This window comes from Oryctolagus cuniculus, chromosome 2 (assembly GCF_964237555.1).
Source record: "Oryctolagus cuniculus chromosome 2, mOryCun1.1, whole genome shotgun sequence".
Classification (NCBI taxonomy): Eukaryota; Metazoa; Chordata; class Mammalia; order Lagomorpha; family Leporidae; genus Oryctolagus; species Oryctolagus cuniculus.
The window spans coordinates 139,513,005-139,538,137 of record NC_091433.1 but is presented as its reverse complement, the minus strand read 5'-3'; the positions used below and the strand labels follow the sequence as shown (position 1 = coordinate 139,538,137).

Below are 25,133 nucleotides of genomic sequence, written 5' to 3'. Positions count from 1 at the left end.
AGATCCACTTTGCACTGTGGTTTGCTTTAAGTGAAGACATTTGTAATTTGTTCCTTCTTACTAAAATCTAAGGGAAGGTCTGAGCACATCCAAAGTCTATGGGGCTCTCTGTTTGCCCTATGTTGATTTCTGAAGCTGCATTTCTTCAGAACAGATTAGAAAGACATTTAAGCGTATTAGACAGAAAGGTGTCAAATTCTCACAAGAAGGAACATGAGGAGAAAAGTTCAAGAATTATAAATTCTTAGAAAACATAAAAGATCCTTTGGACCCTGGCAAGCCAAATGTCAACCAGTCAAAAGATACTAGATGGCTATTGACTAGTTCCACGAAGGCAAAGCTTCAAGCCAAGATGGGATAATGCTTCCGCACCATGTGTCTAAGGCTGCAAATGACACTAATCCTTTTTAATGGTCACAGAGGCTGACAACTTACTCAGCTTTAGAACTAAAGGACAAAATCATCTTTGAGGACTCACCATAAACAGGTCACGTGCACCAATGTCAACAGCTAGCAGGAATGCCTTTTCAAATCTCTGGTGCCTAGAAGGAGCAAAGAAATGTTGCATAGATATTAGTTTTGAAAAAAAAAACTATATAAAAGGAGAAACCTGTTTATTTAATGTATTTATATAATACCGTTCATTTTTCCAATGGGAAAAACATTTTCAAACTGGCCTGTTATGATCTTGTATATGTGAAATGTTACTGCACTCAGAAGGAGCTGTGGCACAGCCCTGTGGAGGTCTTCAGTGTAATTTTTCATGAGCATAACCTCAAGTAGACACTGTTGAAGGTGGTGAAATGATAGCTTAGAAAATAAGTTTATCATAATTTTCACTTGATTGTGTTTTATAAGAGAAACGTATGGGTGTACTGAAAATATAGAATAAGACCAATGAATGAATTGTACAATTATATAGTTTTGTGTTTCTTAGGTAAAAGTTAAGAAATCAAATCTTGGAATACGGCTAGAGTTGTGGTGCAGAGGGTTAAGCCGCAGCTTCCAACACTGGCATCCCAAATCAGAGCACCAGTTTGAGCACTTGCTGCTCTGCTTGTGATTCAGCTTCCTGCTAATGTGTGAGGGAAGGCAGTGCACGATGACCCACCCAGATGCCTAGGGTCCTGCCACCTGCCTGGGAGACCTGCATGAATTTCCAGGCTCCTGGCTATGGCCTTGCTCAGCCTAGGTTGTTGCAGCCATTTGGGGAGTGAACTAGTAAATTGGTGAGCGGGAAGATCTATCTTTCTCTCTGTAACTCTGCCTTGCAAATAAATAAATGAATAAGTCAATGAATCTGTTTTTAAAGAGCCTTGTAAATATTATTTTTTTCACTTTTTTCACTTTTATTTAATGAATATAAATTTCCAAAGTACAGCTTATGGATTACAATGGCTTTTTCCTCCAATAACTTCCCTCCCGCCTGCAACCCTACCATCTCCTGCTCCCTCTCCATTCCATTCTAACTATGATCAGAGTCGGCGAACTCAAAAGGCTTCCATAGCCTTGGCAACTCATGACAAGAGCCTAGGGTGATTAGTGATGCCATAAACAAGAATGTCAATTTAGGATCTCTGTCCTTAATGTGTTGTTCAATGTGAATTAATGCTATAACTAGTACTGAAACAGTATTTTACACTTTGTGTTTCCATGTAGGTGCAAACTGATGAAATCTTTACTTAATATACACTAAATCGATCTTCTGTATATAAAGATAATTGAAAATGAATCTTGATGTGAATGGAATGGGAGAGGGAGCAGGAGATGGGAGGGGTGCAAGTCGGAGGGAAATTATGGGGGGGGGGAAGCCATTGTAATCCATAAACTGTACTTCGGAAATTTATATTTACTAAATAAAAAAAAGAAATTGAAAAGTAGTAAATTAAGGGGGATACACTGCAATGTGCTCTTCTTTCTAGGTGAGAAGTAATGATAGATATTATCAATAAAATGGAATAACTGACACAGACACATAGCAGCATGGAGAACGAAAAATAACAAAAGGAGTTCCCACTGCTTTGTTTATAAAATGTACTTTAAAGATTATCACAGGACTGAAAACAAGTAGAGAAATATCTAAGGGTATGACATCCTTAACCATAAAGACCCAACCAAACAAAATCCCTTGATACAAACCAGAGTTAAGAATTCCTGAATAGACAGCAAATAAGGAGAGGAAAGCAAAAAGATAAAGCTACTCCAAGGTCTGTCATTCTCAGGAGACTAAGCCCTAAATAACTCTCAATGCAAAGGTGGTCAAGCTTCTGATTCATCTAAGTTCAGAGTCTAAACTCAAGACTTTGGAGTAAGTTAAAAGATAAAAGTCACCCAAGTTTATAGTGTCTCCAACTTAGAAACAAATATTCATATTTGCATTAAAGTTTTTCTGATAAAAATTTCCAAGGATTATCATAAATTAAAATCAAACAAATATGAATTCACAAAACCATCAAAAACACAAGAAAATTTCTTTTTTAAAAAATTAGATCTTCAGGGATTTCAGTAAATTGAATTCTTAAAGTCTGAACATAAAACATTTTAGCCTAAAATACTTACTTTTAAAGTTTTATTTAATCAAAAGACAGAGTGATAGAAAGCAGGACAGAGAGAAAGAGATCTTCCACCTGTTGGTTCACTTCCCAAATGGCCAGAACGGCTGAGGATGGGCCAGGCCAAGCCAGGAGTCCAGAATTCCATCCAGGTTTCTCTGTACGTAGCAAGAACCCAAGTACTTGAATCATCATCTGCTGCCTCCCAGGTTACACTAGCAAGGAGTTGGATCAGAAGCAGAGCAGCTGGGATTTGAACCAACACTATTATTTGGGATGCTGGTGTTGCAAGTGGCAATTAACCTACTGCACCATAACACTGTCACCCAAGCATAAAATGTTTAAAGAAATAAATTATGTAATAATGAAAACAAGAATTTAATATGAACCAATAAAAATTATTAGGTAAGAAGAATAAAAGAGAACTTTTATTTTAAGAGATTTTATTTATTTATTTGAGAGGTAGAGTTACAGAGAGAGAGGAGAGACAAAAAGATCTTCTAACTGCTGGTTCACTCCTCAAATGGCTACAATGGCTGGAGCTGAGCTGATCCAAAGTAAGGAGCTAGGAGCTTCTTCTGGGTCTCCCAGGTAGGTATGGAGGCCCAAGCACTTGGGCCATCTTCCACCGTTTCTCAGGCCTTGAGTAGAGAGCTGGATCAGAAGAAGAGCAGCCAGGACTAGAACTGGTACTATATGGAATGGCAGCACTACAGGCAGAGGCTTAGCACACTACGCTATAATATGGCCCCCAAAAGAGAGTATTTAGAAATGTAATTTAATCACGGCCGGCGCCGTGGCTCACTAGGCTAATCCTCCGCCTAGCGGCGCCGGCACACCGGGTTCTAGTCCCGGTCGGGGTGCCGGATTCTGTCCCGGTTGCCCCTCTTCCAGGCCAGCTCTCTGCTGTGGCCAGGGAGTACAGTGGAGGATGGCCCAGGTGCTTGGGCCCTGCACCCCATGGGAGACCAGGAGAAGCACCTGGCTCCTGGCTCCTGCCATCGGATCAGTGCGGTGCGCCGGCCGCAGCACACCGGCCGCGGCGGCCATTGGAGGGTGAACCAACGGCAAAGGAAGACCTTTCTCTCTGTCTCTCTCTCTCACTGTCCACTCTGCCTGTCAAAAACAAAAAAAAAAAAAAAAAAAAAAAAGAAATGTAATTTAATCACTAAAATTAAATGACACAAAGAATTAGTGAACTAACAGATGTATACACAGAAGAAAAAGAAGATTAAAAAACAGAGTAGGGGCAGGCGTTATGCTGCAGTAGCTTGGGCTGCCTCCTGGGACAGATGCATCCCATATCGGAGTGCTGGTTTGGGTCCCAGTCACTCTGCTTTGATTCCAGCTTCCCAGTAATGCACCCTTGGAATGCAGTGGATCACAGCCCAAGTACTTGGGTCTCTACTACCCATGTGGGAGACATGGATAGAGTTTCCAGGTTCCTGGTTTCAGTTTGGTCCAGCATGGGCCCTTGTGGGTACTGGGGAGTGAATGAACAGATGAAAGATCTCGCTCTCCTGTTTTTTCAGCATTTATCTCTCATTTGACCGTTCTGCCTTTCAAATAAATAAATCTTTTTAAAAATATATATAGGGTTCTGGTCACCGCTACAGCACACTAGGCTAATTCTCCACCTGCGGCACCAGTACTCTGGGTTCTAGTCCTGGTTGGGGCACCGGATTCTGTCCCAGTTGCTCCTCTTCCAGTCCAGCTCTCTGCTGTGGCCCAGGAAGGCAGTGGAGGATGGCCCAAGTGCTTGGGCCCTGCACCTGCATGGGAGACCAGGAGGAGGCACCTGGCTCCTGGCTTCGGATTGGGAAGACCTTTCTCTCTGTCTCTCTAACTCTGCCTGTCAAAAAAAATATATAGATAGATAGATAGATAGATAGATAGATATAGGATATATATATATATATATATATATATGGTATATATACATATATATAGGGTGTGTGTGTGTGTGTGTGTGTGTGTATAGTTCCAAGATGGCCAAACAGGGAAATGACGTACTGATTCAGGCAAGGGGAAAATAGTAACAAAAAAAGTGGAGGAAGTACATTCCCAGGATAGAATTGGAGAGAAATCTGCAGTGGAAATTCTACAGAAGGAGGAAGAATACCACGAATTATCAAGGAAGGTGTAGACCCACAGCAATGAACACAGACACAAGACACAATCCCTGCAGCTGAGAGCTGGAGGAAGTGCCAGCTTTGGAGACCAAGGGGAGAGCAGACTGCAGCAGCCTGTGCCACTGGTAATATGCTAGAGGGAGAGTCTGGTGGAGCAAGTCTTTGAATGTGGCCAGAAACTGTAATGGGGGACAGGGTACCCGCCTAACCCAGCAAAAAAAGGGCAAATTTCTTTCTTCTCATGTCCTCACAAAGATTCCCAGCAACCATCAGTGAGAAGGTACAATTTTAACATCAGTGGCAGCTGTGAAGGCTCCAGTGCATGCCCAAAAACTAGTGTCAAGAAAGTGCGCTTTTGACAGCAGTAGCAACTGCAGTCTCTTGTGTGCATGCCTGGCAACTGGCGGCGATGAGGCACCATTTTGACAGCAGTTGTGGTTGTGGTGGCTGTTGTACATGTGTGTGATCAGGGGATTTTGCCAGAGGGAAAAATCCATGTTTCCCACTGACTTTGAGTCTGGCTAGGAGGATTGATGGGGGCTGAGCACCCATGTAGGGTTGTGAGGTGCTCTCAGCCTCTGAACATAAACAGGCTCTGGGCTCAAACCACCAGGTGGAGCACCCACAGGCAGCTAGCACTGGAAATGTCTCTGCTTCCTCCATGGATTGGACAGGCTAGTGTGGTGGAGTGGATCCTCTGTACCCCATAACTGTGAGAGCCTTGTGCACTGAGATGGTTGGAACTCTGTGACTGTATAATAGGATGCAGGGTGTAGCTGGGTCTTTGGGTAATCACTTCGTGTGGCATCAGAGGCTCAGAGTTCCCAGACTGCTGGGGTGGGGGTCACTGCAGTGTGATCTGTGCTTACACTATGGAGTGCACAGATCCTTTCTGTGGTTCATGCTATAGTGTAGGGGAGTACTGCATCAACTATGGGCTAACCGAATGCATTGATCACCATGGAAGAGAAGAGGTGAGGGTGTGATTATGCCAAGAGAGGTGATCATACCTTCCCTCTGCTGCAACAGATTTACCACACCAAACTTAGGTGTCACCTTGGATATTTATCCCACCCTGGAGCACTGACTAGAGCTCCCTGGCCAAACCTAGCACATGTCACTGGATATTCACTGAAAGAGTAGACACTCCACTAAGCTACAGAGGTAATCAAAGATAAAAGGCATCAGAGGAAAAAACCAACAAATATCTCCACAAATGCCTAAAACTAATGCAGAAATTAAAAAAAAAAGAATAAGGAAGACAACATGACTTCCACAAAGGAACACAATACTGCAATATTGAAATGCGATGAAGAGATTGATAAAATGCTTGAAAATGAATTCAAAAGATTGATCACAAGATTACTCAGAAGCAATGAGAAGCAAATTCATGAGTTCAGGAAATACATATATGATATGGAAGAAAAATTTTCCCATAAAATTTAGATTTTTAAGAGAAACCAAAATGAAATATTATAAATGAAGAATTCAAAAGGTCAAATAAAAGATACAGCTGAAAAGCTTAACAACAGACTTGGGGAGGCAGAGAAAGAATATCTGAGCTAGAAGTCAAATCTTTGAAAATATCTCAGGCTAAAAAAAAAAGAAGTTAGAAAAGTTAAAAAATGTTAAGATTTATGGGATACTATCAAATGACCCGACATATGGGTCTTAGGAGTTCCTGAAGGTGTGGAAAGAGAGAATAGATTAAAAGGTCTATTAGGTAAAATAATTACAGAAAACATCCCTCATCTGGAGAAAGAAAGACATCCAAATACATGAAGAACATAGAATTCCTACAAGAAGTGACAAGAAAAGATCTTCACCACTGAACATTGTACTCAAACTTTCAACAGCAAAACATGAAGATTCTAAAAAGCACACAAGAGAAATGTCAGACTACTTTCAGAGGATCTCCAATTAGACTCACAGCTGACTTCTCATCAGAAAATCTACAGGCTAGGAGAAATGGAGAGACACAGTCCAAGTCTTAAAAGAAAGAAACTGTCAACCCAGAATATTGTACCCAGGAAAGCTCTCATTTGTGAATGAAGGTGAAATAAAGATCTTCCATAACAAACAGAAATTCAAAGAATTTGTTACCACTTGTCCAGCATTACTAAAGACCCTTAAGGATGTGCTACATAAAGAAACACAGAAAGACAGTCAGGGGCCGGTGGTGTGGCACAGTGGATAAAGCTGCCACTTGCAGTGCCGGCATCCCATGTGGGTGCAGGTTTGCGTCCCGGCTGCTCCATTTACAATCTAGCTCTTTGTTATGGCCTGGGAAAGCAGTAGAAGATGGCCCAAGTTCTTGGCCCCTTCACCTGTGTGAGACTTGGAGGAGGCTTCTGGCTCTGCATCAGTGCAGTTCTGCCATTGCGACCAGCTGGGGAGTGAACCAACAGATAAAAGACCTCTCTCTCACTCTCTCTCTCTCTCTCTCACTTTCACTCTTTCAAATATATAAATAAATAAACCTTTTAAAAAATACAGTCATCATTATGAAAGGATGGGGAGGCAGAGCCAAGATAGCAAGAGGATGTTCTGAGTCCCGGGGGGGGGGGGGGAACAGATAGTTAATTAAGGAAAGGGGATACAGACTGGCTACAGAGCCTCAAGAGTTTCCCAAGGAGAAGCCCAGGAGTTCAGCAGAGACTGAGCATGGCCACTCAGAGGGAGCAAAGAGTCACAGAGGCACAGCAGAGGTGCAGTGGCAAAGCTGAAGGGGCATACTGACGCCACACCCTTCCCATCCCCCAGCAGACCAGGTGAGATGCGAGGTCGCAAGTCCACGGAGCTGCAGTTAGCAGCTGCAGGAGAGCCAGGTGAAGTGTGTGAAGTTCCAAGGGGGAAGAACAGGTGAATGGACGGAGAAGTGGGGCACACTCCTGCCCATCCACATCTCCCCCTCTCCGCAACCGGACTTGCAGTGAGCTGGGAGAAGCCATATTGTCTGTTTATATCTCTGAATATAAACAGGGTGCTACCACATTTGCCTCCCAAGCACACGGTCATCAATTACAGGGGGCTACTTCACAACACCCCCCACCCCACCCAGGATACGAGGATCACAACATTTCAAAGTAATTTCCCCACCACTACCAGAGCAACTGTACATGGAGAGAAGTTCTAAACATTGAAATCTCTAGCTCGTTTCAGACACCAGAGCCTGGCCCAAGTAGGTGAGGCTTAGAGTACCAGTGCTCTGCTATCTGGATGCATCACCATCAAGAAGTGATCAGGACTTTCAGAAGCAGGGCTGCATGTTTCCACTAACAATGCACAGACACACAGCAACTCATAGCAGAGGGAAATCTCACCACAAACACCAAGACACATATTAAAAATTAATGCAACCGGAAATGCCAAAAAACAAAGGGAAAAACTTTAATAAGACTAAGGAAGACAATATGAGCCCCAGAAAGGAACACTACATCTCCTCTTGAACAACAGAAACTGAAGAAGAGATTGAGGATATGCCAGAAATGGAATTCAGAAAATTAACCATCAGATTACTTAGAAGCAATCAGAAACAAATTCACAATCTAAATAAAAAGTGTTCCCAAGAAATTGAGATATTGAAGAGAAGTCAGAATAAAATACTAGATACGAAGAATTCAGTAGATCAAATAAAAAATACAGTGGAAAGTCTCAATAATAGAATAAATGAAACAGAAGAATATCAGAACTAGAAGACAAATTTCTGGAATTAACACAGTGAGACCAAACACAAGAAGAAATCAGGAAACTGAAAAACATGGTTGGAGAGCTGCAAAATTCTATCAAACAATGCAACATATAGATCCAAAGAATTTCAGAAGGCATCAAAACAGAGAAAGGATTAGAAGGCCTTCTTAATGAAATAACAAGAGAACTTCCTTCTTCTGGAGAAAAAATTCAGGAAGTACACAAAACTCCCAATAGACACGACCAGAAAAGCTCTTCACCTTGAAACATAGTGGAAAAGCTCTCCTCTGCAACACATAAAGAAAAGATCCTAAAATTTGCATGAAAGAAATGATAAATCACATTTAGAGGAAACCCAATTAAAATTACCCTGGACTTCTCATCACAAACCCTACAGGCAAGGAGAGAATGGCGAGACATACTCCAAGTCCTAAGAGAAAAAAAACCGTCAACCCAGAATATTATACCCTGCAAAACTCTCATTTATGAATGAAAAAAAAGTAAAGATCTTCCACAACAAACAGAAATTGAAAGAATTTGTAACTACTCGCCTAGCTCTACAAAAGATGCTCAAAGATGTTCTACACACAGAAACTGGAACATCACTACAAAAGTATATGAATGCAGAAAATTACCCAGCAAAAACAAACAAACAAACAAACAAAAAAAACAAATGAAATCCAAAGTACATAAACAGAAATAATTACAGAAACATGACAGGGCAAAGTCGATACTTAACAATAGTCACATTGAATGTAAATAGTCTCAACTTCCCAGTTAAATAACTGGCTGAATGGATAAAAAAGAAAACCCATATATTTTCTGCCTATAAGAAACACATCTTTCCAACAAAGATGCTAACTGACTGAAAATGAAAGGATAGAAAAAGATAATCCATGCTAACAGAAACCAAAAAAGAGCTGGTGTGGCCATCCTAATATCAGACAAAATAGACTTTAACACAAAAATCATTAGGAGAGATAAAGAAGGACACTAAATAATGATCAAAGGATCAATTCAACAGGAAGATGTTACTATTATAAATGTATATGCACCTAACTACAGGGCACCTGACTATTTAAAGGAAATGTTAATGGATTTAAAGGGAGATATAGACTCAAATACAATAGTAATGGGGGACTTCAATACACTACGTTCAGCAACAGACAAATCAACAAGACAGAAAATCAACAAGGAAACAACAGAGTTAATCGACACCATAGACCAAATAGACCTAGCACATATCTCATAGAATCTTCTACCCTACAGCCATAGAGTACACATATTTCTCTCTAGTACACAGAACTTTCTATAGGCTTGATCACATTCTAGGCCATAAAGCAAGTCTCAGCAAATTCAAAAAAATCAAAACCATACCATGCAGCTTCTCAGACCACAAGCAAGGAAGCTGGAAAACAACAACTCAAGAATCTCTACATCATATGCAAACAAATGGAGAATGAACAGCATGTTACTGAATGAACAGTGGGTCACAGAAAAAATCAAAAGAGAAATCAAAAAATTTCTGAAAACAAATGAAGATGACAATATAAACATACCAAAATTTTTGAGATACAGCAAAAGCAGTGTTAAGAGGAAAGTTTATAGCAATTGGTGCCTATATCAAGAAACTAGAAAAGCACCAAATAAATGAGCTATATGTGCACCTTAAGGATCTAGGAAAAAAAAAAAAAAACTGCAAACCAAACCCAAAACCAGTAAAAGGAAATAAATAATTAAAATTAGAAATGAAATCAACAAAATTGAAACAAAAAAGTAAAAATCACCAAAACAAAGAGCTGATTTTTTGAAAAAATAAACAAAATTGACATACCATTGACCCAACTAATCAAAAAAAGGGAAAAGACCCAAATAAATAAAATTAGATATGAAAAAGGAAATTTAACAATTGACACCAGAGAAATAAAAAGAATCATCAGAAATTACTACAAAGAGCTGTATGCCAACAAACTGGGAAACCTAGAAGAAATGGACAAATTTGTGGACAAATGTATCCTGCCTTAATTAAGCCATGAAGACATAGAAAACCTAAACAGACCCAAACCAAGAAGGAAATTGAATCAGTAATAAAGGCCCTCACAACAAAGAAAAGCCCAGGACCGGATGGCTTCACTGCTGAATTCTATATGACATTTATAGAAGAAATAACTCCAATCCTTCTCAAGATATTCAAAACAATTGAAAGAGAGGGAATCCTCCCAAATTCCTCCTATGAAGCTAGCATCACCTTAATCCTTAAATCCAGAAAAGATGCAACAGAGAAAGAAAACTATATACCAATTTCCCTGATGAACATAGAAGCAAAAATACTCAGCAAAATTCTGGCCAATCGAATTCAACAACACAACAGGGAGATCATTTACCCAGACCAAGTGGGATTTATCCCTGGTATGAAGGAATGGTTCAACATCAGCAAATCAATCAATGTGACACATCACAGTAATAAACTGAAGAAGAAAAACTGTATGATTGTCTCAACAGATGCAGTGAAAACATCTGATAAAATACAAAATCCTTTCATTATGAAAACTCTAAGCAAATTGGGTCTGGAAGCAACATTCTTCAAGGCAATTTATGACAAACACATGGTCAGGGTCCTATTGAATGGGGAAAAGTTGGAAGCATTCCAATTGAGTTCTGGGACCAGACAAGAATGCTCACTGTCACAACTGCTACTCAGTATAGTCCTGGAAGTTTTAGCCAGAGCCATCAGGCAAGAAAAAGAAATAAAAGGGATTCAAATCAGTAAGAATGAAGTCAAATTATCCATAATTGCAGATGATATGATTATATATATAGGGGACACAAAAGACTCCACTAGGAGATTACTGGAACTCACAGAAGAGTTGGGTAAAACAGCATGATATCATCAACAAACGAAAAACAACAACCTTTGTATACACAGACAATGCCATGGCTGAGAAAGAACTTCTAATATCAGCCCCATTAATGATAGCTACAAAAAAATTTAAATGCCTTGGAATAAATTTAACCAAGGAGGTCAAAGATCTCTATGATGAGAATTACAAAACTTTAAATAAATAGAAGACACAAAAAATTTGAAAAAACTTCCAAGTTCATAGATCAGAAGAATCAATATCATCAAATTGTCGACTCTCTGAAAATAATTTACAGAATCAATGCAATACCACTCCCAATACCAAAGACATTCTTCTCAGATGTAGAAAAAATGATGCTCAAATTCATTTGGGAACACAAGAGGCCTAGAATAGCTAAAGCAATCTTATACAACAAAAACAAAGCCAGAGGCATCAAAATACCAGATTTCAAGACATACTACACATCAGTTATAATCAAAACAGCCTGGTATTGGAACAAAAACAAATGTAGAGTCCAAAGGAATAGAATAGAAATGCCAGAAGTCAATCCAAGCTCCTACAACCAACTGATATTTGACCAAGCAACTAAAACCAATCCCTGAAGCAAGGACAGTCTCTTCAACAAATGGTGGTGGGATAACTGGATTTCCACATACAGAAATAGGAAGCAGGGCCCCTACCTTACACCTTACATAAAAATCCATTCAAAATGGGTTAAACACCTAAATCTATGACCCAATACCATAAAAATGATTAGGGAACATTGAGGAAACCCTGCAAGACATTACATAGGCAGAGTTCCTGGAAAAGACCCTACAGGCACAGGCAATAAAACCCAAGATGAACAAGTGGGATTACGTCAAATTGAGAAGCTTCTGTACAGCAAAAGAAACTGTCAGGAAAGTAAAGAGGCAACCAACAGAATGGGAGAAATTATTTGCAAACCATGCAGCTGATAAAGGATTAAGAAACAGAAAGTAGCCGGCGCCGCGGCTCACTAGGCTAATCCTCCGCCTTGTGGCACCGACACACCGGGTTCTAGTCCCGGTCGGGGCGCCGGATTCTGTCCCGGTTGCCCCTCTTCCAGGCCAGCTCTCTGCTGTGGCCCTGGAGTGCAGTGGAGGATGGCCCAAGTGCTTGGGCCCTGCACCCCATGGGAGACCAGGAGAAGCACCTGGCTCCTGCCTTCGGGTCAGCGCGGTGTGCCAGCCGCAGCACGCCGGCCGCGGCGGCCATTGGAGGGTGACCAACGGCAAAGGAAGACCTTTCTCTCTGTCTCTCTCTCTCTCACTGTCCACTCTGCCTGTAAAAAAAAAAAAAGAAAAAAAAAAGAAACAGAATGTATAAAGTGATCAAACTCAACAACAAAACAAACAACCCAGTTAATCAACGGGCAAAAGACTTAACACAGATATGTCTCAAAAGAGGAAATCAAAATGGCCTACAAGCACATGAAAAAATGCTCACGTTCAATAGCCATCAGGAATATGCAAGTCAAAACCACAATGAGGTTTCACCTCACCATAATTAAAATGGCTTTCATACAGAAATCAACAAACAACAAATCCTGCGAGAATGTGGGGGAAAAGGTACCCTAATCCACTGTTGGTGGGAATACAACTAGTAAGGCTACTATGCAAGACAGTATGGAGATACCTCAGAAATCTGAATATAGCCCTACCATACAACCCATCCATCCTACTCCTCCGAATTTACCCAAAGGAAATGAAATCAGCAAATACAAGAGTCATAGGCACCTCCATGTTTATTGCAGTTAAGACATGGAACCAACCTAAACACCCATCAACGGAAGACTGGATAAATAAACTATAGGAAATGTACTCTTTGAAATACTACACAGTGGTTAAAAAAAAAAAAAGGAAATGAAATCCAGCCATTTGCAACAAAATGGATGATTCTGGAAAACATTATATTTAGTGAAATAAGCCAGTTCCAAAGAGACAAATAACATTTGTTCTTCCTGATCTGAGATAACTAATAGAACACCTAAAAAGTAGCCTGTAGAAGTGAAACTGATATCATGAGAGGCAACTACTTGAACAGCCCTTGTCTTGACTGTTCAGTAACATTTTATTATTTCAATTTTAAATTTATTTTTGTTTTTACTTAATATCATTGGTTACTCTTATTTATTTATTTATTTATTTGACAGGTAGAGTTATAGACAGTGTGAGAGAGAGACAGAGAGAAAGGTCTTCCTTCCATTGGTTCACTTACCAAATGGCTGCTATGGCTGGTGCTGCGCCAATGCAAAGCAAGGAGCCAGGTGTTTCTTCCTGATCTCCCATGCAGGTGCAGGGGCCCAAGCACTTGGGCCATCCTCCACTGCCCTCCCGGGCCACAGCAGACAGCTGGAATGGAAGAGGAGCAACCGGGACTAGAACCCTGCACCCACGTGGGATGCCAGTGCAGCAGGTGGAGGAATAATCAAGTGAGCCATGGCGCCGGCCCACCATTGGTTACTCTTAACATTGAATTAATCATAGGAGTATTAAGTCAACTGAAAATAGATCTCAGTAAAAAATAGGAGTGGGAATGAGAGGGAGGAGCTGGATAGTTCAGCACACATTCACATGAACTTACCCCTAAGGGTAAAGCTAAAAACTTGCCATGGGACTACAAATCCCATAAAGCTGGATGGTACTAATACCATCTTACATGTTAAAGTGATCACCTTAAGTATGGAATTGATCATACAGATAGGATTAGGTGTCAAAGGGGTCACATAAATACCAAGTGTTATAAACAAGTGTTATAAACAAGTGTTATAATCAAGTGTCTGGTAATAACAATAGATAGAATTAAAAAGGAGAGAAAGTGCCAACATGGGAAACAGTCCACGCAGCAGTTCATAGAATGACAAAAGCCCTAAACAGCACTCTGACCTCAGAATCAGCCCCTAAGGCATTCAAATCTGGCTGAAAAGCCCATGAAAGCATTTCAGGCATGGAAAGCCAAGATACTGTGGCAAAAAATGTTCTACATGAAGGTTCTCTGTGAATGAGACCCCAGTGGAAAGAAGGGGCCATCAAAGAAGGATGTACTTTTCTCTGAAGGGAGGAGAGGACTCCCACTTTGCATATGACCCTGTCTAAATAACGATGGAGTTTGTGGACTCAAAAGGCCTCCATGGCCTTGACAGCTCATGTCAAGAGCATCAGGTGGTCGCTGATGTCAAAAATAAGTGTCAACTGTTAAATCAACAACAGGAGTCATTGTGCACTTGCTCCTCATATAGAACCACTGTGCTTAATGAGTTATACTATGAGAATTAACTGTAAAACTTGTCAAACTGTACTTTATATTTTGTGTTTCCATCCATGCATAAGAGCTCCAACTTTGTTCTTTCTCAAGATTGCTTTAGCCATTTCAGGTCTGTTTCTATAAAAAAATTCCTATTATTTTTTCTATTTTTGTGAAAAGCCATTTGACTTTGGATAGGGATTGCGCTGAATCCACAGATCTACTTTTAGTAGCACACTTAAACATAAACATCATATACCAATCTATTAACTCAGGATATCTTCCCATGTAATTGTGTCCACTTCAACTTCTTTCATAAATATTTTGTAATTATTCAGTGTGCAAATATTTTACCTCCTTTGTTAAATTCATTCTATGTTTGTAAATAAGATTTTTTTCAGAGAGTATACAAATATACAACTGATTTTTATGTTGATTTTATAGCTAGCACATTTACCACACTTTTAGTTTTAACAATTTTTTTCTATGGACTCAGAGTTTTCTATATAATAAATTATGTTATCTGCATACATATCAACTTTACTTCTTATTTTCTCATTCAGACGTCTTTGGTTTTCCTTGCCTAAATGCTATAGCTAGTATTTCTAGTACTATGTTGAATAGAGGTGGGATGCGTGGACACCCTTGTAATATTCCTGGCCTTGGATGAAAAGCTTACATTTTTTCACCATTTAGTATGAAGTTAGGTATGAGATTCTTACATATGGCCTTTGTTATATTAAAAGTTCAGAGATTTTTTTTAATCATGCAAAGATGTTGAATTCTGTCAAATTTTTTCCTATCTCTATTTACATCTATTTTTATCCTTCTCATTGCTAATGTGTGTATCACAACTCTGATTTGCATATGCTAAGACATCTTGCATTGCAGGTATAAATGCTGTTGATTATGGTAGAACAATCCATTTGGCATGTTGTTGAATTTTTTTTTGCAAGGATTTTGTGAAGATTTTTGCTTATTTGTTCCTCAGGTATATTGGCTAGGAATTTTATTGTAATGTCCTTATCTGTCATTGATACCAGAGTAATGCTAGCCTACTAAAATATGCTTGGAAATGTTCCCTCCTGTTCAAATTTTTTGAAGAGTCTGACAAGGATTAGTGTAAATTCTTCTTGAAATGTTTAGTAGAGCTTCACAGTGAAGCATCTGGTATTGGATTTTATTTTTCCCCCTGGAGGAATTTGATTACTGATTCCATTTCTTCCATTATTGATCTGCAGATTTTGTATTTTTTCATCATTCAGTCTTGCTAGGTTTTTATCCATTTATTCTAGGTTGTCCAATTTGTTGGAGTATAATTATTTATAGTACTCTTATAATCTTCTGTATTTTCTGTACTATCAGTGTTAAAAGTCACCTTTTTCATTTCTGATTTTGAGTCTTTTCTTATTAGTTAAGTTTGCCAAGTTTGTTTAATCCTGTCCAAAAAAAAAAAAAAACCCACTCTAAATTTAATTGATTTTTTAAAAAATTGTTCTAGTATTTTATTTATTTCTGCTCTTATTCTTTATTTCCTTCATTCTACTAACTCTGGGATTAGTTTGTTTTTCTGTTAAAGGTAGGTTGATATCTTTCAGTTTTCTTTATATATTTTTTGTAAAATAGTTACATGTTTATATTCATTAATATACAGATAGCAGATTTCATGCAATCTGATATGATTCTAAGAATATAATAATACTGTCCTCCCACCCTCCCTCCTCCTTAATGTAGTCATCTGTCATTAAATCTTCCCTTCACATAAGTTTTGACAAGTTGTATGTCCAATTTCATTTTGCTCAGGTGTTTATTATGAAATTTCCACATACTTGGTAATTTTACAGTTTTCCTCCTTCTACTCATTTCCAGTTTCATACCATTGTGGCTGGGAAAAATAAGTGATATGATTTAAGCCTTCTTAAATTAGTTAAGATTTGTTTGATAGTTTAACATATGATCTGTTCTGGAGAATATTCCATGTGTACCTGAGAAGAATATGTGTTCTGTTGATGCTGAATAAGATGTTCTAGATGTTTCTGTTAGAAACATTTGGTTTAAAGCATAGTTCAAATCCAACACTTCCTCAGTGTTTTTGTTTTGTTTTTGTCTAGATGATCTATCAAAAATTTAAACTGAAATACTGAGGGCTAGAGCTATGGCACAGAGGGTTGAATTGCTACCTGTGACACTGGCATCCCTCTGAGTACCAATTTGGATACCAGCTGCTCCACTTCTGATCCAGCTTCCTGAAACTAATGTGCCTGTGAAACCAGAAGATGGACCAAATGCTTGAGCCCCTGTCATCCAGGTCTCATGTGGGCCCAGACCCAGCCATTGCAGCCATTTGGGTGGTCAAATGGGACGAAGATTTCTGTCTCTCCCTGTGTCTCTATAACTCTGCCTCTCAAATAAATAAATCTTAAAAAAAAATTTGAGATATTGATGTCCCTATCTATTACTATATTGTGATTTCTCCCTTCAATTAGTTAATATTTGTGACAGCAATAATATCAGCATGATCCATTGTTATATTTTGTTTATTAATTGATGTCCTTGTCATATAATTACATTTTTGTCTCATTAATTTTTTACTTAAATTCTATTTTGTCAGATTTAAGTATGACTACCTACTCTCCTTTGATTTCCATTTGAACAGAAATATTTGAAGATATATTTATTTATTTGAAAATCATAGCTATACAGAGAGAGAAGGAGAGGTAGAGAGAGAGAGAGATCGTCCATCTGCTGGTTCACTTTCCAATTGGCCACAATGGCTAGAGCTGCGCCAATCGAAGCCAAGAGCCAGGGGCAGAGAGCTGAATCAGAAGAGGAGCTGCTAGGACTCGAACTGGCACCCATATGGCACTGCAGGTGGTGTCTTTACCTGCTACTCCACAGCACCAGCCCCCAAAATCTCTTTTCTATTCCTTTAGTTTCATCCTATAGGTGTCCTCAGGGCTTGGGAGAAACTCTTCTAGGCAGCATATTTCATATTTGGATTTTTTAAAATTTCATTAATTTCTATTAGAAAATTTAATCTATTACGTAAGGACATCTTGTTGCTTTCTTGTTCACTGTTTTCTAGTTCTTCTGCAGTTCCTTTGGTCCTTTCATTCCCTATTGCTATTTTTCTTTGTGATTTGGTATCTGTCTGCAGTAGTATGCTTTGAATCATAGGACATTTTCTATATCTATCTTACCATGATCACAACTTTTAAATCACACAGAAATTACGCTGATACTCCTCTTTCCTATTTTATGCTTTTGGATGCCACAGTTTACAACTTTTAATGCTGTGGACTTGTTAACAAATTATTGTAGTTATATTAAAATATATTTTTCTTTTAACCTTTATAAATATTAGAGTTAAAAGTGACATCATTATTTCAGTAGTAGAATATCCCGATTTGAGTATATTCTTACCTTTACCAGCGATTTTTATGTTTTTATGTTACTAATTAGAATCTCCATTTCTGTTTGAAGAACTTCCTTTAGTACTCCTTATAAAGCAGATCTAGTGGTGATGAACTCCCTCAGCTTCTATTTGTATGGAAAGACTTTCTGTATCCATGTTTTATCTAGAAAAATTACCATGCAGAAATGATCTTGTTTGACAATTTTTTTCTTTTAGAATCTTGAATATATAATTTCATTCTCTCCTGCCTACAAGGTTCCTGTTGAGAAATGTGTTGATGGTATTATAGAGATCACTGGTACCTCAGTCTCTTTTTCTCTTGCTTTCAAAATTTTCTGTCTTTAATTTCTGATAGCTTTATAATATAAAGTATCTTACTGAAGACTTTGTGGGTGGGTTGAACTTGCTGATGGACCTCTGAGCTTTATGTGTCTGGATATCCATCTATCTCCCAAGAACTGAGAATTTTTCAACCATTATCTCTGTAAATAAGCTTTGTGCTCCTTTCTTTCTACTCAACTTTTAGTATTTCCATGATGCCTATATTGATGTTTCATGATGTCCTACAAATCCCATAGGCTTCCTTCATCCTTTTTATTCTCTGTTCTTTTTGTTCCTCTGAGTGGATAATTTCAGTTCATCTATCTAAGTTCACAGGTTCTTCTGCCTGATCAAGACTGCTGCAGCAATCTATACTATATTTTCCATTTCATTCACTGTAGTCTTCTATTTAAAAAGACTTCTTTATTCAAAAGGCAGAGTTACAGAGAGAGAGAGATAAAGAGGAAGAATCAAAGGGAGAAAGATCTTCCAGCTTAGTTCACTCTCCAAATGGCCTCAATGGCTATGGCTGTAACAAGCCTAAGCCAGGAGTCAGAAGTCAGGAACTTTATCAGGGTTTCCCACGTGGGAGGCAGGGGCCCATCATTTGGGCCAACTTCCACTGCCTTCCCAGAGAGTTGGATCAGAAATAGAGCAGGTGGAACTCAAACCAGTGCTCATATGGGATGCATGGCATGGGCTGTGACTTAACCCAGTGTACCACAACACCAGCCCTAATTCATTCATTATACTCTTTTGTAGAAATTTTTGTTTGCTTCTTTATTAAAATAACTTCTTTAGGTTTATTGATCTGTTTTCTTCAAATATTGTTTTCTCTTATATCTCAATGAAACTGGAATTCACTTTGCTAACTTTAAGTGAAATAAGTCAACCCTACCTATTACCTGTGTGCTCATTTATATATTTTGCTTGGCCTTGTATGTCTCCTATTTCCTTCTTTTTCAGTCATGCTACTTAAACTTTGCTAGAGCATATAATATACATTAATATTTGATCTTTGACTATATATTAATATTTTATCCTTGTTTTTACATTTTTTAAATTTATATACTTGCAAAGCTTCAGCAAATCCGTTGTTTCATGATCCTGGTCCTGTATTAAATCCCTTAGAAGGATGCATACGTTCATCTTTCCTCAAAGCTTATTTAAAAAAAAAAAAAAAACAGATTTGACACCATGTAGAAATTCTAAGTTCATCCCTTTTTTCCTTGAGTATCTTGTAGCTATTTCACCAGTGTTACATTACCAGCAAAAAATGTGATAATAACATAATTATGTTTTCCCTTTTCAAAAATGATTTAATGTTTCTTACCTGGAGGCTAAGAGAATATTTTATCTAGAAAGTCCATTTACTAGAATATTTCCTGGAATTGTCTGGGTAGACTTTATACATTGTAGGCTCCTTCAATATATAAACTCAAGTCATTTATTTCAGAAAAGATATGCTGAATGCTTTCATCACCTATTGAGCTACTATTTATTTACAATAAAATTCACCTATTTTAAGTAAATAGCACAAGTGTTTAGATAAATTACATAGACATAGTCACATTACCATAACCACAACCAATGTAATAAAATCCATGGAAAATGGGCTGTATCTTTTTATTCTATTTTCCATGAACTTTTTAACTGAAAGGCACAGAAAAAGGCTCACTTCCCAAACATCTGCAACAACCAGGCCAGATCAGGTTGAAGCCAGGATTCAGAACTCAATCTGGCCATGAGAGTCTCACAGGCATGGAAAGCCATAACATGGTGGCAAAAAACAATCTAAATAAAGGATCCTGGTGAACAAGACCCCAGAAGAAGGAACAGGCCATCAAGGAGAGAGGCGCCTTTCTCTGAAGGGAGGAAGGAACCTCCACTGGGATACAGACTTGACTAAACAAGTTCAGAGTCGGTGAACTCAAGGGGCTTCCATAGCCTAGACAGCTCATAGCAAGAGTCTCGGGTGATTGCTGACGTCATAAATAAGAGTGCCAATTGTTAAATCAACAACGGGAGTCACTGGGTACATGCTCCCCACATAGGATCTCTGTCCTTAATGTGTTTAACTATGAAACTCAAAAACAACACTACTAGTCGAACAATACCCTATACCTTGTGCAGTTGTGTGAGTGCAGCCTGTTGAAATCCTTGCTTAGTATATACTAAGTTGATCTTCAGTATATGACGGTAATTGAAAATGAAACTCGATGAAGGGCGGGATGGGAGTGGGAGTGGGAGAGGGAGAGGAGAGGGCCACGGGAGGGAGAGAGGTTGGGGAGGGGGAAGCCACAACAATACAAAAGTTGCACTTTGTAAATTCACATTTATTAAATAAAAAAATAACTATATATAACAAACAAAAAAAAAGAAAAAAAAGAACTTAATACTTTACCCTTTTAGTATTTTTTATGTTCTACTTAAAACTATTGGTTGAACTCTGTAATTAATACACAATTACTCTTAGGTGTTTAATTAATGCTATAACTAGTACTCAAATAGTATTTTACACTTTGTGTTTTTATGTGGGTGCAAACTGTTGAAATCTTTACTTAATATATGCTAAATTGATCTTCTGTATATAAAGATCATTGAAAATTAATCTTGATGTGAATGGAAGGGGAGAGGGAGAGGGAAAGGGGAGTGTTGTGGGTGGGAGGGAAGTTATGGGGGGGGAAAGCTATTGTAATCCATAAGCTGTACTTTGGAAATTTATGTTCATTAAATAAAATAAAATATAAATATAAAAAAAAGAACTCAATCTGGATCTCCCTGATGGCTGGCAAGGACTTTACTACTTGAGCCATCATCTGCTACCTCACAGAGTGCTCATTAGCAAGAAGCTGGAATTGGGGAGTGAACCAGCAGATGGGAGATCTCTCTCTCTCTAGCTCTGTCACACAGCCTTTCAAATAAACAAGAAAATATTTTTAAAAAGTATATGGAAAATGAATATTTATTAATAAAAATTTAAGGATATAATTTTTTGCACCAAAATAAACTTATCACCTATTCAACAAAGGATTAATATTGAAAAAATATCAGCAATTCAAAAAATTCAACAAAAAACCAAGCCAGTTAAGAAATATGCAAAGGACCTCAACAGACAACTCTCAACACAAATCACTGACAAATATATGAAAAAGAGCTCAACTATACTAGCCATCAAAGAAAGGCAAAAATTAAAAACCACAATGAGATCTTATCTCAACACTGACAGAATGGCCATTATGCAAAAGACAGAGAATAACAAATGTTGGTGAGGATGAAGAGAAGGGAGAACTCTTGTACATAGTTGGTAGGAGTATAAATTAGTGCAGATACTGTGGAAAATAGTATGCTGATTTCTTAAACAAACTACAAACAGACCTGCCACATGACCCAGCAATCCCACCAGTAGGCATACACCCAAAAGATATGAACACGTTGTATCAAAGAGATACCTGCTTTACCAAGTTTATAGAAGCACTGTTCCCAATAGCCAAAATATGGATCAACGAAGATGTCCATAATCATATACACTGATAAAGAAAATGTGGTATGCACATACACACACACACACAATGGAATATTATACAGCTATAAAAAGAATAAAATTCTATCATTTGCATCAAAATGATTGCAACTGTAGGATATCACGTTGAATGAAAAAGCCAGGCACAAAAAGACAAATGTCACATGTTCCTATATATGTGGGAGCTAAAATTTTATAAAACAAGAGATCCAAGGTGGCTGAATAGGGTTTAGCCATACTAACTTCAGCTGCTCTGGCATATAAAAAGAACAAAGGAAGGACTAAGTTTCCAGGGATCTGACTGACAGAAATTTTCAGCAATGGAGAAAACAAACAAACAAACAAACAAACGACTCTGTGGGACAGGAGGAGAAAAGAGAGAGACCACTGCAGATAGCCATGGAAGAAAGAAATTGCCATGCACCCTGCTGCTTGCAGTTTTAGCTGAGAGGGAATGCCATAGTCACCCACTGATTTTTACTTCAGCCTGGGGAGCTGACTCCAGTCTCAGCAACTGGTAGGTTTGGAGCAGGGAAGCCACATTACTTTCCCTTCCTCCCTTCCCCCAACCACACAGAGCACTGTACTTGGCAGCAAAAAGCTTTTTTTTTTGCAGCACACCTCTACTCCCATACTAACATCACAGTTAAAGCCAGGACAATGCATGGGGCAAAGGACAGATCCCCTGCATCCTACAATGAACATTAGCCTAGAGCTACGATCACTCACTCTACAAGAACAGAAGGATTTGCCTAAGCTGCTGGGTCCTAACACCAGAAGCAGCCCATACAAAAACCTACTCCCACCCTGGGAGATCTGGGTAATGACCCACTATATCCTGCAAAACGAGGACCAGAAGAGTTCATTCTAAATTTCCCACTGGAATCTACCTAGTGGACATAGGGAAGAACATACCTGCATTCTAGATCTCTGGACTCATACTCTCCACAGTAAAATCTGTATACCTTCTAGTCACCTTGTAGGACTGGAACTTGGATCATTTCATTTCCTGTAGTCCCAATACCAGGGATGTTGGTATTGTAAGCCACAGTTGGATTCTTCTAGTAGGATCTAAGGAAGTGTTCTTCAGTATCACATAGTCCTAGAGCCACAGCAATTGGTTTCACAAGCCCCAGCATCATCACTCAGGCTTCTTAGTAGGACAAGGGGGCAGCCATCCTTTTGTCACTCTCAGCACCAAGTAGAAGGCCCTGGCTATCACATTCACCAGGAAGACTGACATCAAACTCTCTGCGGGCCAAAGACATACACCCAAGGAGACCATTTTCATCTCAGTCACACTTCTATCCCTATGAACTGCAGCAGACTAGTCCAATGTGTCACTTATAGACATAGCTGACACTAAGACAAAAGAAATCACTCAGAGACTACACTCCTAGGCTCACTTAGAACCAAAACCAAAGCAACAGACCAAGTGATACCATGCATTGCAGCTAAACCATAAACTCCTTTCCAATAAAACCTACCCCATAAAGAAGAGGGGACAAATACACCAGATGGATAGATGTCAATGCAGAGACACAGGAGACATGAAGAAGCAAGTTAACATGTGTCGCTCCCCGTCTTCGCGGAGGAACGACACAGGACCCTGAGCTGTTCTTTTGCCTGCTCGGCCCTCCCCGGGTTTGCTGCTGGTTCTTCCCGGGTTGGCTACAGTCCCTTCCACCTCCGTGGAAGGGCGGTTCCCCCTAGCCACTTTCCCCACTTCCGCGGGGGAGCGGCACACCGCCTGCCGGCTCTCTCGGGGGCTGCACAGGTGTTCTTTCAGATAGATGTTCCTGGTGCATGTTGTCTCTCTCCTCCTTTATAGTCCTCTTTCACCAATCCCAACTCTGCTACCCACACGCCGAGTACGCTGCTCTCCTCCAATCAGGAGCAGGTCCTACAGTTTATTGGTTGAACTGGAGGCAGCTGTGTAGAAGCTGTTTTTACTCCTCTCCCAGCGCCATATTGTGGGAGAGCTGATGCATAGAATAAGTCTTAGTTCCAGTAACTTAGCTTAGTCCAAGTTGCTCCCCACAAACATGATGCCTCCAAAGAACACAATGGTCCTCCAGAATTAGATTCTGAACTGAAGGTAATCTATGAAAAGACAGATATACAATTCAAAATAATGACTGTAAGGAAACTCAAGAGAATACAGAAATTCAAGAGAATACAGAAAGATTAAAGAAAAGAGGAAATTAATGAGTAACATGAATAAAAATATTACTAAGAATTCACTAAGGAGAACCAAATAGAAATTCTGGAGATGCAATCTTTAATCAGTGAAATAAAAAACACAATTGAGTGATTTAAGAGCAGAATAACAGACCAAGCGGAACAAAGAATTTCTGACCTCGAGGCAAAAATTTTTAAATAACTCCATCACATAAAAAAGAAAGAAAATAATTTAAAAGAATGAAGAACATCTACATGAAATATGGGGTACCATGTTTAAATGACCAAATATTTTAGCATAGATATTCCTGAAGGAGAAGAAAAGGAAAAAGGCATTGAGAACCTGCTAAATAAAATTCTAGATGAAAATTTCCCAGGCCTTGAAAGAGATATGGATATCTAGATATAAGAAGTTCAAAGAACCCCAAACAGACTCAACCAAAAAAGATCTCCAAGGCATACTGTCATCAAATTATCAAAAGTCAAAGACAAGGACAGAATCCTAAAGGCAGTAAGAGAAAAGCATCAAGTGACATATAAAGGAAAACCAATTAGATTAACATCAGACTTCTCAGCAGAAACCTTACAGGCCAGAAGAGAGTGGGATGATATATTCAAGGTGTTAAAAACAAAACACTTCCAACCAATAAAGGAGAAATAAAGTATTTTCCAGAGCAAAAACTGAGAGAATTCACCACATCCACACCAGTTTTAGAAGAAATTCTGAAGGGCATCCTGCTTTAGAAGTAAACATCATGAATATACATAACACTACCAATTCACTATCAGTGCAGGTAGAATCATTATCCAATCAATAAAATGACAGGTCTTAGTTATTATCTATCAATAGTAACCTTGTATTTAAATGGATTAAATTCAGCAACCAAAATACTTAGGTTGGCTGAATTGATAAGAAACCATGACCACACTATATTTTTGCCTACAAGAAACTCACTTAACAACGATACACACAAATTGAAATTAAAGAGTTTGAAAAGATATAACAGGCAAATGGAAACTAAAAGCATTCAGGCATAGTTATCCTGATATCACATAAAACAGACTATAAATCCAAAACAGTTAAAAAATATAGAAGGAGGCCGGCACCGCGGCTCACTAGGCTAATCCTCTGCCTGTGGCGCTGGCACACCGGGTTCTAGTCCCGGTCGGGTGCTGGATTCTGTCCCGGTTGCC

The 25,133-nt window shown here is 38.9% G+C and overlaps 1 protein-coding gene across 27 annotated transcripts in view; it reads right to left on the bottom strand.

The window, feature by feature from the left end:
• WDPCP (WD repeat containing planar cell polarity effector) overlaps nucleotides 1-25,133 on the bottom strand; it is a 378,644-nt gene that overhangs the window by 137,586 nt on the left and 215,925 nt on the right. For all 27 annotated transcript variants that reach the window (XR_007918238.2, XM_051842843.2, XM_017340735.3 and 24 more), the window contains one exon: nucleotides 479-542. Coding sequence is in view for 25 of the 27 variants with exons in the window: in XM_051842843.2 (XP_051698803.2) it covers nucleotides 479-542 (64 nt within the window). In the remaining 2 variants the exon portion in view is untranslated. Of the gene's footprint in view, nucleotides 1-478; nucleotides 543-25,133 lie in introns of those variants that run through there.